Genomic DNA, 14938 nt, shown 5'->3' with positions numbered 1-14938 from the left:
AGTATACTGTTCTTAGTTTAAATTTCGTTGTTCAAAAGTATTTCTGCTTTGAAAATACAGCCATCATGCCTCATTTTCAGAGCGGCCATATCCATTCCTCTGGCACACTCTCCTGTCTTCTGATAGTGCCCAATGTCCAGGAGGGAATGAAGAGAACATGACCGTTACCAGTGATCCATCCTATCATCCACTTGCAGAGCATGGGGTTGCATCCCTGACCATATTGGCTCATATCCATTGATGGACCTGTTCTCCACAAACTTATCTAATTCTTTTTTTAAAACCAATTATAGTTTTGGCCTTAGCAGCATCCCCAGCAACAACTTTCACATGTCAACTCTGTGTAGTGCCTTTTGCGTGTTTTTTTAAAACCTGCCACCTATTAATTTCATTGGATGAGCCCTTGTTCTTGTGGTATGTGAAGAACTAAATAACATTCTCCAGACCATTCATGATTTTATATAGCTCTCTCATATCCCAGCCTTAGTCATCTCTTTTCCAAGCTGAAAATTGAGTCTTTTTTACCTCTCCTCTTATGGAAGCTGTTGTATACCCTCAAACATTTTTGTTGACCTTCTCTGTATCTTTTCCAATTTTAATACCTCTTTGGAGATGGGTTGGCCAGAACTGTATGCAGGGTTTATGATGTGGGCATGCCGTGAATTTATATAGCAACATTATGATAATTAATTTCCTCTATCCCTTTCTTAATGATTCCTTAAGATTCTGTTTGACTGCCACTCCACACCAAGCAATGTTTTCAGAGAACTATTCACAGTGACTCCAAGATCTTTCTTGAGTGATAACAACTAATTTAGAGACCATCATTTTGTACATATAGCTAGAATTATGTTTTCCAATATGTGCTTCACTATGTATTTATGAACATTAATTTCATGGCCTGGTCACCCAGTTTTGTGAGGTCCCTTTTATAACTGTTAAGTCTAAAACAGGTAGTAATCTTGAGTAATTGCGATCATCTGCAAATTTTACCATCTCGCTGTTTACACATTTTTCCAGACAATTTACGAATATGTTGAATAGCACAAGTCCCAGGACAAATCTTTGGGGGAATTCCCCACCATTTATCTCAAAACTAGCTTTTTATTCCTTCTCCTTTATTGTCTTGTAACCAGTTACTGATCCACAAGAGGATCATCCCTTTTATCCCACAACTGCTTACTGTGTTTAATAGTTTTTGAAGAGGGACTTTGTCAATTGTCTTCTGAAACTCCAAGTACACTCTATACCCTGGATCGGCCTTTTCTCTGTTTTTTGACCCCCTCAAAGATTTCTGATTATTAACTTGATTCATGCAACGTATGAACCCTTGACATGCCAAGTTATTCACAATAGTGTCGTGACAGAATCCATCAATATACTGTTGGGAGTGCAATAAAGGTACCTATTGTTACCATTCCTGTTCTTGATCACAATGGACTGGATTATGAACAGGACAACAGATGGCCATCAACGAGACATTCAATGGACACTTTTCAAACAGCTAGAGGGCATTGATTTTGCTGATGATGTTACCCTCATTTTTCACCAAAGTGAAATCATGAAAGAAAAGGTCACAACATTAGACAAAAGTGCTTCAGTGACTGGACTGAACATTAACAAGGGAAAGAGCAAGACAATGAGGATCAACCAATCCAACAACACCACCATCACACTGGGAGGGAATGACCTGGAAGATGTGGAGCAGTTTACTTGGGGAATATTATGGACAGAGATGGAGGAACAGATGAGAATATCAGTGCCAGGCTAGGGAAAGCCAAAAGCTGCATTCAAGACTCTCCACCCCCTATGGAGTTCACAAGTAATATCTGTGAAGATGAAACTGTGGCTCTTCAACACAAATGTGAAGAGTGCTCTTGTGTGGATGAGAGACCTGATGTACTAAAAAGTCTTCAAATCACAAACTTCAGACATGCATAAATAGGTGCTTAAGGTACATCCTTCACGTCAAATGGCAAGGCTTTGTCACAAATGAGGAGCTTAGGAAGAGAGCACAACAAGAACCAGTTGACATTGAAATCAAGAGAAGAAAGTGGGAATGGCCAGGCCACAGTCTCAGAAAACCATCCTCCAGCATACTCCATCCAGCTCTCACGTGGAACCCGCAAGGAAAACGCAAAAGAGGAAGACCTCAGACAACGTGGAGAAGATCTACTAAGATTGAAGGACTACAACTCAGGTACTCCTTGAGCCAGCTAGAAGTTTTGTCCCCAGACAGAGTGAAGTGGAAGAGACTTGTAGATGACCTATGCTCCATGCAGAGTACGAGGGTTAGGTAGTTAAGTAGTAGTAGTAGTTAGTTTAGTGGAGATTTCCCTTGACAAAAGTTGTCTTGACTATTCCCCGACAAATCCCATTCGTTGGTGTGTTCATCTACGTTTCACACTGCTCTGATGCCAGTGAGTAACTCCATGGAAAACAAAGGCGTTACGCCAACATGAAATATTGTAACTGAAAAGACTTAGTCTGTTGGATGCATCTTTGTTTTTGTGTTGTCACAGAGCTTCAGCTGTTCAGGTGCAGTTGTTTCATCCTTTAGTGGAAATGTGGAACTTCCAGCATGGTGAAATGATCCACAGACCTCTTCTTGCCAGGTAATAGCTAGACATGAAAGAAGTAAATGTTATAGTCATGCACTAGCAGCTGGGCAAAGAACTAGATGACATTACAGGTCTTTTCTACATCTAACTTCTGTGATTCTGTAGGATTTCCATGGAGTAGTCTTTCATTGTTTGTGTCTAGGGACTCATGGAAACAGTTGATTTAAGTTTAAAGTGGAGTTTGTGGAAGAGATACAGCGTTCTGCTTTTTGTCCTCTTAAGCACTTTGCCAGAAGAATCTTATTTTGTCCTTTCTTGTTTGCTTATTCTTAACTGGACATAATCCATAAGCTGTCTGTATGAAGGGTTTTGCACCTGTGTAGCTACCCTCGTTCAGCCACACCAACCACCTTTCTTGGCTAAACAACAGAAATGCAGGACCCGTTTCATTAATATAGTGTATAGTCTCAGAAAAATATGTGCCAGTGGAGCTCCATTGATGTTATATGGGTGAAAATTTTCCCTAATTTAAGGGCAGCTCTACACTAGACCTGAAAGTTGATCCATGACACGCAATTCCAGCTACAACAATTGCTGTATATGTGCTACAAGACTCCTATGCACATGGGGACTGAGCCAAATAAGCTTCTTAGGGTTCTTCCTAGGGAGGATAGTCCTACATTGACAAGTACCAGCACAAAAGAAAGAATGCAATGGGAAAATATTCCAGAAATCAGTCAGACATTTTAGAAACAACCTTGTATCAAAACATAGACATGAACATGTTTTCTTCCAGTGGCTCTTTTTAATTTGCTAAGTTGTCAGATGACCTTGTTTTCAGTCATTTGTCAAATGACCAGGCACATGAAGCTACAGCTCCTTCAGACAAAGGACTTATAACCACTTTTCCCCTTCTCTGCCACCGTTTTTGATGGAAATGGAAGTTTCACAGCCCTGAGTCTAGCCTGGCATTAGATACAAGTTTAGATGTTTTAGTCACTAAATGTACAAAGCAATCATGTAAGAGCCATGTCTAACAAACATACCTGGAACTTGGGAACTGCATCAACATCTAACATTGATATCTAATATCAAGTGCTTGCTCAGGTCAATTCCATTCTATGTGGGTGCACTCACATGGACAGTTGGATGCTTTTGCCTTAGGAGTTTTCATTGGTTCACTGTAGCATCCTCCTGAATGCCATGTTCATGGGTTGGTATTTTAGATACAGCCAATTGTCATATTCAGCTCCAGCCTACGACTGTCTGAGTGCCCTGTTTTGTGTTGCAAGAGCAGTAGCAGGTCTTACATCTGTTGGCCTGTCTCCTTTGTTGTTAGTTGAAAGGTACTTAGTTAGACCTTTAAGTTAGGTGTTAGAGTGACAGTTTAGGAGTTAAATTCCCAGCTGGGATTTACCCTTGGAGCCGCATGCTCTGTTCCCCGTTATTGCTCAGGCAGCTGAGAGATATCCAGTAGTGACCCCAAGCACTGCTTAAGGTGTTTGTGGGAGTCTCACAAAAAGGGTAAGTGCAGGATCCACATGCAACTTTTTCTCTCAAGCTCAGAAGGAGCTGGATATCTGCTTGAGGGCCCTCCTCATCGAGGCTGTGCTTCGTCCTACCTCAGATCCCTCTTGAGTGACTTCCATACCCAGCATGTTGGCTCACAGTTCGCCATAGAAAAAGAGGCCTCAGGCAAAGAGCCCATGTCAGACCTCAAGACCATCCTGGAGCTGCTTGGTGTTACTGGTGTGGTCAGACTCCTACTCCAGCCAGGGGCCTATCTCTTGACACCTGAGAGCAGCAGCCACTTCCATGCTGTGTCCAGCTTCCGCAAGAAGGACAGAGCCAAAAGATTTAAACAGATTTATAGGATTTCATCTTCCTGTTCCTCTGCCAAGCGTGATTCTTCCAGAGGCCAAGGAAGCTAGAAGTGGGCGTTTTGAGGATGCACCCAAGAATGGAATCTCAGTCATTTTCCAGGATGCTTCGCCCCTCCTCCGCACATGCGCGCACGCACACACACATGCATATCCTGCTATTTCCTCACCTTCCAATCAGCCTAGTCACAGCAGACCTCAGACCATTGGGCGCTCAGCATAATATTTGGACTACAGCCTGCAGTGTATGTCTGACTCTCCCTACTTCACCCCTTCTCTGTCCTCTTTAGAGACTCTTCTCATGAGAAACTCCATTGTCTGGATGTTAAGAACCTCACATGCCTATGGCCAATAAAGGAGGTCCCTCCAGACTTGAAAGAGAGAGGGTTGTACAGCTGCTGTTTCCTAATACCAAAAGCAAAGGGGTACCTCAGACCCATTCTGGACTTATACCACCTCAACAAGTCTCTCAAGAAGTTAAATTTTTGCAGAATGTCTCAGTCCTCCATTTTCCCCTCCGTAGATCCAGGAGACTGGTACGCTACCCTCATATTGAAGGATGCACATTTTTCTGTTTTCACTTGCCCAAGGCACAGGTGTTTCATACATTTTGTGTTGCTGTGCTGCCATTTTCAATTGACAGTACTGCCCTTTGGTCTTCCATCATCCCCAGGAGAGATTACAAAGTGTTTAGTGCCAGTTGCCACTTACATGAAGCACCAAGAGGTACAAATGTATACATGCACATCTCATAGAACTGGAAAGGACCTTGCGAGGTCATAGAGTCCAGTCCCCTGCCCTCTTGGCAGGACCAAGCCCCATCCCTGACAGATTTTTTTTAACCTATTTGCCCCAGACCCCTAAATGGATTCAACTCTCAACCCTGGGTTTACAAAGCCAATGCTCAAACCAGTGAGCTGTCCTTGCTTTTGACAGCTCTCTGATAAAGAGCTGGTCTCCAGATCAGGTGCAGCAGCATCTTGATCTGGTTTGCTCCACCTGTCACAACCTGAGGCTTTTGATAAATGAGACAGAAAAATCAAACCTTAATTCTAGTGCAGCACACTCGTGCATTGAAACAGTTCTTTATTCTACTTTCCTCCCCTAGGCCCAGTTCCAAGCCATGGTGCACCTGATCTTGTGCACTCAAACCCACTCTCTCACCACGACTGTCACACACCTATGATTATACATTTGTTCTGGCTTCCTGCTCTCTCATTTTCCTGTCCTGGAGGATCATGTTCCTAATCATAACAACATCTGCCTGCCAGATATGAGATTCGGGCACTTACCTCAGAACCAGCCTAGATGGTCTTCTACAAAGACAAGGTGCAGTTGCAGCCCTATGCCGTTCTTCTGCCCAACTTGAATATCAAGTTCATATAGCCTAGGATGTTTACTTCCCTTTGTTTTAATCCAAAACCACATACGTCAGAGGAGGAGCATAGGTTATATTCCCTAGCTGTCGGGAGGGCTCTAGCCTGCTGCTCTGAATGGACCAAGACATGCTGCAAGTCAATGCAATTGTGCATCACAATAGTTAGCAGAAATTTGCAGGTCTGGCACTTAGAGGCTCTGTGCATATTGTCATTCAGCACTACTTGGTAATTACAGCTACTGGATGTGGTGTCCGCTTTAGTAAAGCAGTCCTGCAATCTTTATTTAAGTAGCACTCCAAACTCCCACCTCCTTAGGGTGATAAATGCTAACTAATCACCTACTTTGGGATGGTCCTCTAGGTGATGGTAACTCTGGGTCTTCGAGATGTCATGTCCCTGTGCATTCTGCAACCTGCCCTCCCTTCCCACAGCTATGGAGTCTTTTAGCTTCGGAGTTCTGTATTGTCAAAGGAACTGAAACTGTTGCACCTGCTCCACTCCTTACGCTGTTGGAAGGTGGCAGAACAAGGGTCTGTGGTGTAGACATCGCACCAACAGATGCTGTTGTAAGCCGAAATGTCCATATGGTGCATGCAAAGCTACATAGGCCCCAAGTGAACAAAACTTCCCTAAGAACTCTTACTTCGCTGCAAGTAAACTTCTCTTCTCACTGCTGCTCTATGTTACCTCTTCAACATCTTTCCTTCTGTGCAGGTCCTTTCTAGTGCTTGTCACTTCTACAGCAACTCCATATTCCACCCCATCTGCAATGGTAAAATGCTAGCTGATTCGCTAAATACATCTCTCCTTGACTACTGGGTATGTGCCATAATCCACTCTTTTCCTTCAAACTCTCTTCCATCCAGTGCATAGAACACAGCAAGCAAGGTCATCTGCATTTCTTGCTGATGTTATCTCCTGTCATACCACTTCAGCCTATGCACTAGCTTCGCTGAAATCCAAAGATCAGCACAGTCCGCATCCATCAGTCATCATGGTCCCTTGCTTTTTCTGTCTTCCCTGCAATCTTCAGCCTTGAATCTTTCTTAGAAGGCCAGGGGGTTAGAAGTTGCCAGTATGCTCGTTTAGTCAGACTTGGGCATAACGAAAGAATTTCACTCAGCGATTCCTTCAGTTAGCTGTCAGTGGTTGTAAGCAGACAAAGGAGTCTGCCGGTGTCAGTGGGAGCTGATGATTTTTGGCACCTAATGGGATTGGGCATTCAACTGAAAACATTTTGGGGACTGGGTTCTCTCCTTAACTTCGCACATTCTGCATACTGTGAAGCGCCAGATGTCATACTGCTTAAGTATTAGCCAAATCCTACTCTGCACAGTAAGTTTGAAAAATAAACTTGCTTTTCTTCGAGGGTCGATGGGAGAGCCAGCAAGATGTATCCCAAATTTCAACACATTCTGATAGTGATGTGGTCCCATCTCATACATCTTCGTCGGGCTCTGCTCAGCAAAACCCTTCTAATGATCCAGGTAACCTCTTTCCCAGGGTTAAATCAGCTACAGTAAAAATTTAGAGTGAAATATTCTTTTTGGAACTACAGGAGAAAAGGGATGGAGGTAGTCCATCTGGATAGGCAGTTGGAACTTGACATTCACTATCGTGAGTATCTGCCCGAACTATTGTCTGTCTTGTCTTTGATATGGGGTAACCACAGCTCTGTGAACACTGGCTAGTATGGTAAATCACAGGCAAAGCAATTCAGATACAAAAAACAAGCAGTTCTGTAGCACCTTTAATAGTAACTCTTTTTTTTTAATTAGGTAATGAGCTTTTGTGGGTATCTGAAGTGGGTATTAGCCACAAAAGCTCATTATGTAATAAATAAATTGTCAGTCTTTAGGTGCTACAGGACTGCTTGTTTTTTTGTGATGCTCCAGACTAATATGGTTACTTCTCTGAGACAATTCAGGCACACAATAATACATCATATGCTATGCAAGTAAAATTGCAAAAGCTGAAAAGCTACCAATGTATTAGGAAGTAACAAAGAGCAGATTGGGGTGGGGATTTTGCATAAAGAGCCCGATCTATACTGGAAGAGTGCTGTGATAGTCTTTTTACGTGTGATCGTAACTAGCATTTCTCACAGGGGATAAGAGCAGAGTGACAGCAGTAAAGCAATGAGTATGAGGGTTTCTAGGGTGTGATTTAGTAATCAAGTTTACCTTGTTAAAGTTTTGCACTCACATAGTAATATTTTATCATCTTTGTCACTTATTTCAGGATCTTTAAATTCTAGTACAGCAACTCTTAAGACACATAAAGTATTTCCAAATCCATGTAGGTATCTTAAGCCTTGGCATTCCAGGTGAGAGAGGGAGTTCTCCCTGTTATATAAAGGGCATACGGAGCCACAGAGAGTTTGGGGCTTACCCAAGTTCACACATTAATTCAGTGGAAAAGGGCCACATGGAAATAGGACCGCCAGTCCTTTCCTGCTCGGACTTCCAATCAGCTACCTCTCTAGTGCTGATTACAATACTAAGGTTTCATAGGTTTTCTATTGTAACAGCTGTCAATTACACTTTTTTTTCCTGTAAACTTTGTTGACAGGACTCAGTAGCCTGGCTGCTTCTTACCTGAATCCAGTAAAAGCCTTCGTGCCTCAGATGCCAAAGCTGCTTAAGTCTCTCTTTCCTGTTAGAGACGACAAAAGGGGCAGGCATACCTCTCCTCTTACCCAGAAGGTAAAAAAATATATGTAACTGTATTGGTGAGCACTGTTATAATGACTTGCTGGCAGAAAGCTATTTTGTGTGTTGCTGCAAGGCAAACCATGCTTTTAGTCATAGTAAAAGCTTATATGATACATTTTCCCCTCCACTTTATCCAGAGATAGTGGAGCTGTTTTAACTTATTGATACTCTTAGCCCACTTGGCTTTTTAAAAGTGCTAATGTGATTTATGGTAATACCACTTGCAGCAACAATAGTAAAATTTATGAAGTGCACTTAGTGTTGTTTGTATGATGCCAAATGGAAAATGTAATTCTATTTTTAATTCCTGATTTCATTTCCCATCACCCACCCTTTAGCACCTCTGATTTGTACAGTGCACTTGGAGCAGTCGTCTTTATTTCTGTCTCAGTCTCTTCCACATGCCAAAGAAGTACCTCATCTTTTTCATATGGGCTATGTCTACACTAGCCCAAAACTTCGGAATGGCCATGCAAATGGCCATTTCGAAGTTTACTAATGAAGTGCTGAAATCCATATTCAGTGCCTCATTAGAATGCCGGCAGCCGCGGCACTTCGAAATTGAGGCGGCTCGCCCAGACAGGGCTCCTTTTCAAAAGGACCCCGGCAACTTCGAAATCCCCTTATTCCTAACAGCAGATAGGAATAAGGGGATTTCAAAGTTGCCGGGGTCCTTTCGAAAAGGAGCTGCGCAGCAGCGAGCCACGTCAATTTCGAAGTGCCGCGGCTGCCAGCATTCTAATGAGGCGCTGAATATGGATTTCAGCACTTCATTAGTAAACTTCGAAATGGCCATTTGCGTGGCCATTCCGGAGTTTTGGGCTAGTGTAGACACAGCCATGCTGTGTAAGTCTCCACCTGCTCCAGATTTAGCCCTTGTGCTCCAGGAGTAATGAGGGCATAGTCTTGTCTCAGAAAACACCTATCAATTTTTTTTTTTTTAAGTAGAGCCCATGTTGAAACTTCAACTTTATTAGGCACTGTTTTATTTTATACATTGTTCAAAAAGAAACCCCTCTCCATTGTGTGTCAGTCATGCAGTATGGGAGAATTTGCAGGAGTGAACAGAACAGAGTTTTTAAACAAAAACCTGAAGCCAAACATTCAGCTGTTATAAATCAATGACGCTCAGTTTTGGCTTATGCTCTGTTAGAGTACGTCTATACATTAAACAAAAAAATCCATGATAGTGAATCTCAGTGCTCAAGTCGGTGGACTCAGCCTCATGCTATAGTACTAAAAATAGCCGTGTAGACATTCTGGTTCGGGTCTGAGACCTGCCCTACTCTCTGGGTTTCAGAGTTAGAGTTCCAGCCCCAGCAGGAATGCTTTCATGACTGTTTTTAGCACTGCAGTAGGAAATCTGCAAGATTGAGGTTGCATCTACACTATGAGATAAATTCAGATTTGACAGTTAGCTCGATTATTACCCATGTGACTGTCTTCACTGTTAAATACCATTAGCTCGATTTAGGGAGCTAATATTGAGATTACAATATTGCAGTTACCTGGCAGGTATAGCATCAAGCTCGAATTCAGAAGTTCGATTAAAGGCCGGTGTGGAAGTGCCACATCTTAAAATCAAATTTATTAGCCTCAGAGGTGTCCCGTATGTAACAAACAAAGCCCCTCAGTGCTCTGCTCTGTCCGCTGCTCTCCAGTTAATTAGACCATGAATTTCAAAGCAGGAGCAGCAATTCTGTGGATGTGGGCTTGAGTTTGTATGAGAGCCTGAGAAATGTCTGTCTCTTTCTTTACTATTAGCGCTGTGAGCGCATCTACCCATTACAAATATCCCCTGCATGGAGTTCATGGTTCTGTCTCTACACTTGTTATTTTTTTGCACTGTCTGGTGCCAGTCACTGCCCCACTGCACCATGTGGCAACAAGGCTGTTGTGGGGGTCGTGGTTGCATAAGACGCCAAGAAACTTCTCAGTGGTTTGCATTTGTGCACGAACCACTTTCCCTCCCCCACAAGCACCACGCACTCTGGGTCTTTCCTGTGCACAGCCACATCACATGGGTAGCCCCCCAACACAGTAAAAGGATGAGCCTGGCATTCGGTGCTGACCCTGCTGCCAAGCAGCACCATGTCATAGATTGCATGCGGTTAGGGCTCCGAGGGCAAGAAAGATACTCGGGGGCTTGCAGCCACCGGGGGGAAGTCTCCCGCAGTGACTAAAGATGTTTGTAGACTTCCTGCTACCAGGGGGAATTCTACCCCAGCGGCTAAGATATTCGAGGAGGACCACCTCAACTGCCCCCGCTCCCCACGCCCAGAGCATGGGACCACTGGGGCTTGTAGCCGCCGGGAGAAAGTCTCCTCAGGTGGCTAAGATAATCAGGGGGATTACTTCAGCTACTTCAACATTCCAAGCGGCTCTGCAGCTGCAGACCACAGCATCCCCCCACACCCTGCCAAAAGTATTTTTGGGAGCTTGCTGTCCATTGTAGACGCCTGCTGGTTTTGTATTTGTTTTAAAATCCTTTTGCTAACATCTCCTGTCTGTCTTCATGCTTTGACCCCCTCAGAAACACGGCGGAGGGGTGGCTAGTTGAGATTCCTATTTACGTTATAAATTCAGTGTATGATATTTCGCTGCCATCACCTGTGTTGGCAGTATCTGTGTAGTGATGGGGAAAGTCAAAAATTCTTTTTTCCTAGACTTTTCTATCCTCTTTCTTCTAACTTTGAGAATACAGTCCAGGACCCTGTATTATTTTCAGGGATCACATGCAATGATGGGAGTGGGGGTACTCAAGTGGTTAGCCAGCTGAGAACAGAGTCGTTGCACAGAAGCCTTTTTGTATACTGGAAAGCCAAATACTCTCCCCTCAGCAGCACTCTTTTCTGAAAAACTTTTATATTTTCTCTTTCTTCATGCTTTTCAGGGTCCTTGTATTATGTTCAATAAAGTCAAAAATCTTTTTTCCTTGACTTTTCTATTCTCTTTCTTCTAACTTAGAGCATGCAGTCAGGGTCCCTGTATTTTTTTTCAGGGATCGGATGCAATCATGGGAGGGGGGACACTCAGCAGATGGCCAGTTGAGAATTCAGCTATGGAAGAAAGACGTCTGTAAATTTTTTTTGTTGTCTCTGTGGATCCCGTACTTTTCCTTTCTTTGAACCGGAAAAATGGACATTTACTTAGCACAGGAGGGGAATGAGGAAAATGCAATATGAGAAGATGATGTCAAAGACCAGCAAACATACACAGAATGCTATGGGGATGAGGGAACTGTGGAATAGGTTCCCACAATGCACTACTGCAACAGCCAATGTTTGCCAGTTTGAGTGTGACCACAATAAGTTGACTGTGAGGAGCATGTGGGAGGTGAGGATGGTCAAATTTGAACATATTAATTCCAGAATTACAAAATCTATATTAATAAAGTCAAATTTACCTTATTGTGTAGATGTAGCCTCAGTCTATAAACTCAAGGTGTGAGATTCCATGCTGCAGGGTTTTAGTTTTTTAAGTGCAAACATACCCTGAAGTTTGAGGGCTCTCTTGTGCCCTCATATTTGGTACTTCAAGGGAACATTATCAGGTAGCTTAGAACCCAAAATTTAGGTTTAGTTTGCAAATAGTCATAGACAGGTGGACATATAGACAGTGCATCAGAAGACATGTACCTAAGAGACAAGGTGGGTGAGGTAATATTTTTTATTACCTCACCCACATTATCTTTGTAATAATCTAGGACAGACATGCTGACAATTACACTATATACATGATATATGCTCTCACTTTCAGAATGTTTTCACCGTGTTTGTGTAGCTTCCACAAAAAGCTTTTTATGGTAGAAATTCAAACTTTCCTGAGTAATGGAAAATCCAAAAGTGAAATTGATCACATTCTGGTCTGTATTTGTGCCCAGTGAAATACAACAAATAGGTGAAGAGCGTAAATGGTGGGAAAATACTTTACAATATTAAATAGTCTTTATTTTAATCATCTTAAAGAGTATAGGCACAACTAAGGGTGTCTTTAAAAATAATCTTTTTGAGTGTTCATATAGTCACATTGGACAATTTATCTTTTCTCCCTAAAATAATGAAAACATAGCTTACTCCCACTGCTTATCCTAATAATGATTATTCCACTCGTACACTACGTTTCATCCAAAAGTGTTGAAGTGCTTCACAACAGCCAGAGCAAATAGATAACCACTCTGATCTCAGTTTACCTGTCTGTAAAACTGGGGTAATAAAACCTAAAGGACCAAATTTTTGCAAGTATTTTAACTGCCTAAAATTGCAAATAGGTGACTAGTGAGATTTGTTAAGATGCCCCAGTGCTTGTTTGCATACAGGGCACTCTGAAAAGTTAATCTGAATTCATTAAAGATGTGAATTATATGTGTGTTAGTTAAACTGCCTTAAATCCCTAGGTGGGGAGAGTGTCCCTGGTTAAACAAACCCTACTTGAGTTGTCTAATAAATGGCAGAGGCATGATTAAAACTCAAAAGTCCTGAATTGCTGCCCCATCTTCAGAGTTCCTAGCAGCGTTCCCACCTGTAGATCAGGATCATTATTTGTTTGAAGTAACCATTTTCAACTATAAAACTAGCAGTTTAAAGAAGCTTTGCATTTAAATTATAGCATAACAGAAATGCCCAGGTAATCCAATGGTGGCTAGGGTTGAATGTGATAAAATATTTTATCTGACTTTAGAAATATATAAAATGGCTAATGAATAAAAAGGGGTGTACAGAGTTTCTAAAATTTAGTAATATTGGAGGGCAGTCCAAGGCGACTGGACTAATATGCTGAAATTATAAAATTAATACAAGCTTAATGTTTTTAGTTTTCTTAATGTAACAAGTCAGTTGCATTACAAGCTCGGGTCATCTGCCGGCCATAAGAAGCATACTTATATTCTTCATTGTCCTATCAGTAAATGAACAGGGCTTCCTAATCCCCATTGGGAACTGCAAGGCATAGAAGAAAAAGCAGTAATTGAAGCAGTGCTGTAGAACTAGCTTCTTACTGTGTTGCACCGACAGATAAATATCAACCATTGGAATAAGACTTGATTTTCAAAATGTAAATGATATTGTGACTCATATGATCTTGCTTGCACTTCGTTTAAAATGGGAGGGATAAGAATATGGTATTGTAGGTTACATGCAGGCTAAAGGAATGTAAGCAAAGGGTTTTAGCGCTTAAACGGCAATGTACTGAGCAGGACATGCTACAAGGGTCAGAGTTAGGTGATCAACTTCAAGCCCTTTTTAATCTGCCAGAGGCAAATGGTAACTTAAACTCCTGCATGTATTACTGAGGTTTTGGAAATTCCATTGATGACTAAGATCCAAAAAAAAGGATATAGCCCAGGGAAAAAATTATACTGAGCCTAGCTGCTAGTCCACCTTGAGGTGCAGTGGCAGAACAAAACTGATCATCAATGGGAAGGAAGATAGTGGAAATGGTATAATGGCAGTGATGGTTGCAAATGACCAACTAGAAAACACTGCTGGAGTTAAAAATACTAAAGTAAAGTTCTGGCTGCACTTACAAAGGAATCTCATCGCTTAAAAAATTGATGGACTTCTTTCTGGTACAGAGGACACCTTGGATAGTGGGTCCAGTTAATAGGGTGCCCTTTAGGTGCTCTATAAATACACGGTTTTGTCAGAAAGTGATCAACCAATTAGAGGGAATTATGGAAGAGCAACAAAAATGACTAAAAGGCTGAAAAGAGAGAGATCTTTTATTCTTCTCTCATAAATCAAAATTGGTTTAGCTTCACTTAAATTAAAATTAATGGTAGAGATGTGAGAAGTCTTTCAACATTTGGATGTAAATAATGATGAGGAACATTGATTGCTTAGGAGAGTTTGGGGGATATAACTAGAAGGGGGTGAAATAAGGGAAAACTTTAAAATTTTTTGTTGATACTAATTGAAAAGTGAGATCTGTGAGACAGTAGTCTAATAAATTCTGAAAAGATGTAGTGGAAGGCTTGAGTCATATAACACTATTCTAGACAAAGGGACTGGAGATGGATGGTATAGAACAACTGTATCTTAACGGAAATGGACAACATGACCTAACTGGTGTTTTCCATCTATAATTTTATGATCAGATTGATTAATTCAGCCTCATTTCTACTGTGGGTGTTAGCACCATCACCGAATCCTCTGGTTGGACCTGTTGCACTTTTGCCTGGCAATTATAATGGCTTCATGGGACCTCCTTCACTTTTTCCAGATGTTGCTGTACAGTTGGGGTGATTCGGGCTATTCATTCCTGCATCTGCAGAATATGCTCAGTTACGTTTTTGCCCGTATTAGATTCCTCCTCTCAAGATCTCTGTGGAGATATCTAATATGTGTGGGGGCTGTATTCATAGTAGTTCAAAGGGGGAAAATCCAGTCGAAGGTATAGGCACCTCC

The 14938-nt window shown here is 42.0% G+C and overlaps 1 protein-coding gene across 4 annotated transcripts in view; it reads left to right on the top strand.

Annotated features, from left to right (window-relative positions):
* KIF13B (kinesin family member 13B) overlaps positions 1-14938 on the top strand; it is a 214879-nt gene that overhangs the window by 159677 nt on the left and 40264 nt on the right. For 2 of the 4 annotated variants that reach the window (XM_074991472.1, XM_074991474.1), the window contains 3 exons: positions 6535-6639; positions 7190-7307; positions 8392-8525. In XM_074991472.1, coding sequence (XP_074847573.1) covers positions 6535-6639; positions 7190-7307; positions 8392-8525 — 357 coding nt within the window. The remainder of the gene's footprint in view (positions 1-6534; positions 6640-7189; positions 7308-8391; positions 8526-14938) is intronic. The other 2 variants (XM_074991473.1, XM_074991471.1) reach the window with 1 other exon arrangement.

This window comes from Carettochelys insculpta, chromosome 3 (assembly GCF_033958435.1).
Source record: "Carettochelys insculpta isolate YL-2023 chromosome 3, ASM3395843v1, whole genome shotgun sequence".
Lineage (NCBI taxonomy): Eukaryota > Metazoa > Chordata > Testudines > Carettochelyidae > Carettochelys > Carettochelys insculpta.
This window is presented reverse-complemented; position numbering and strand designations above follow the sequence as displayed.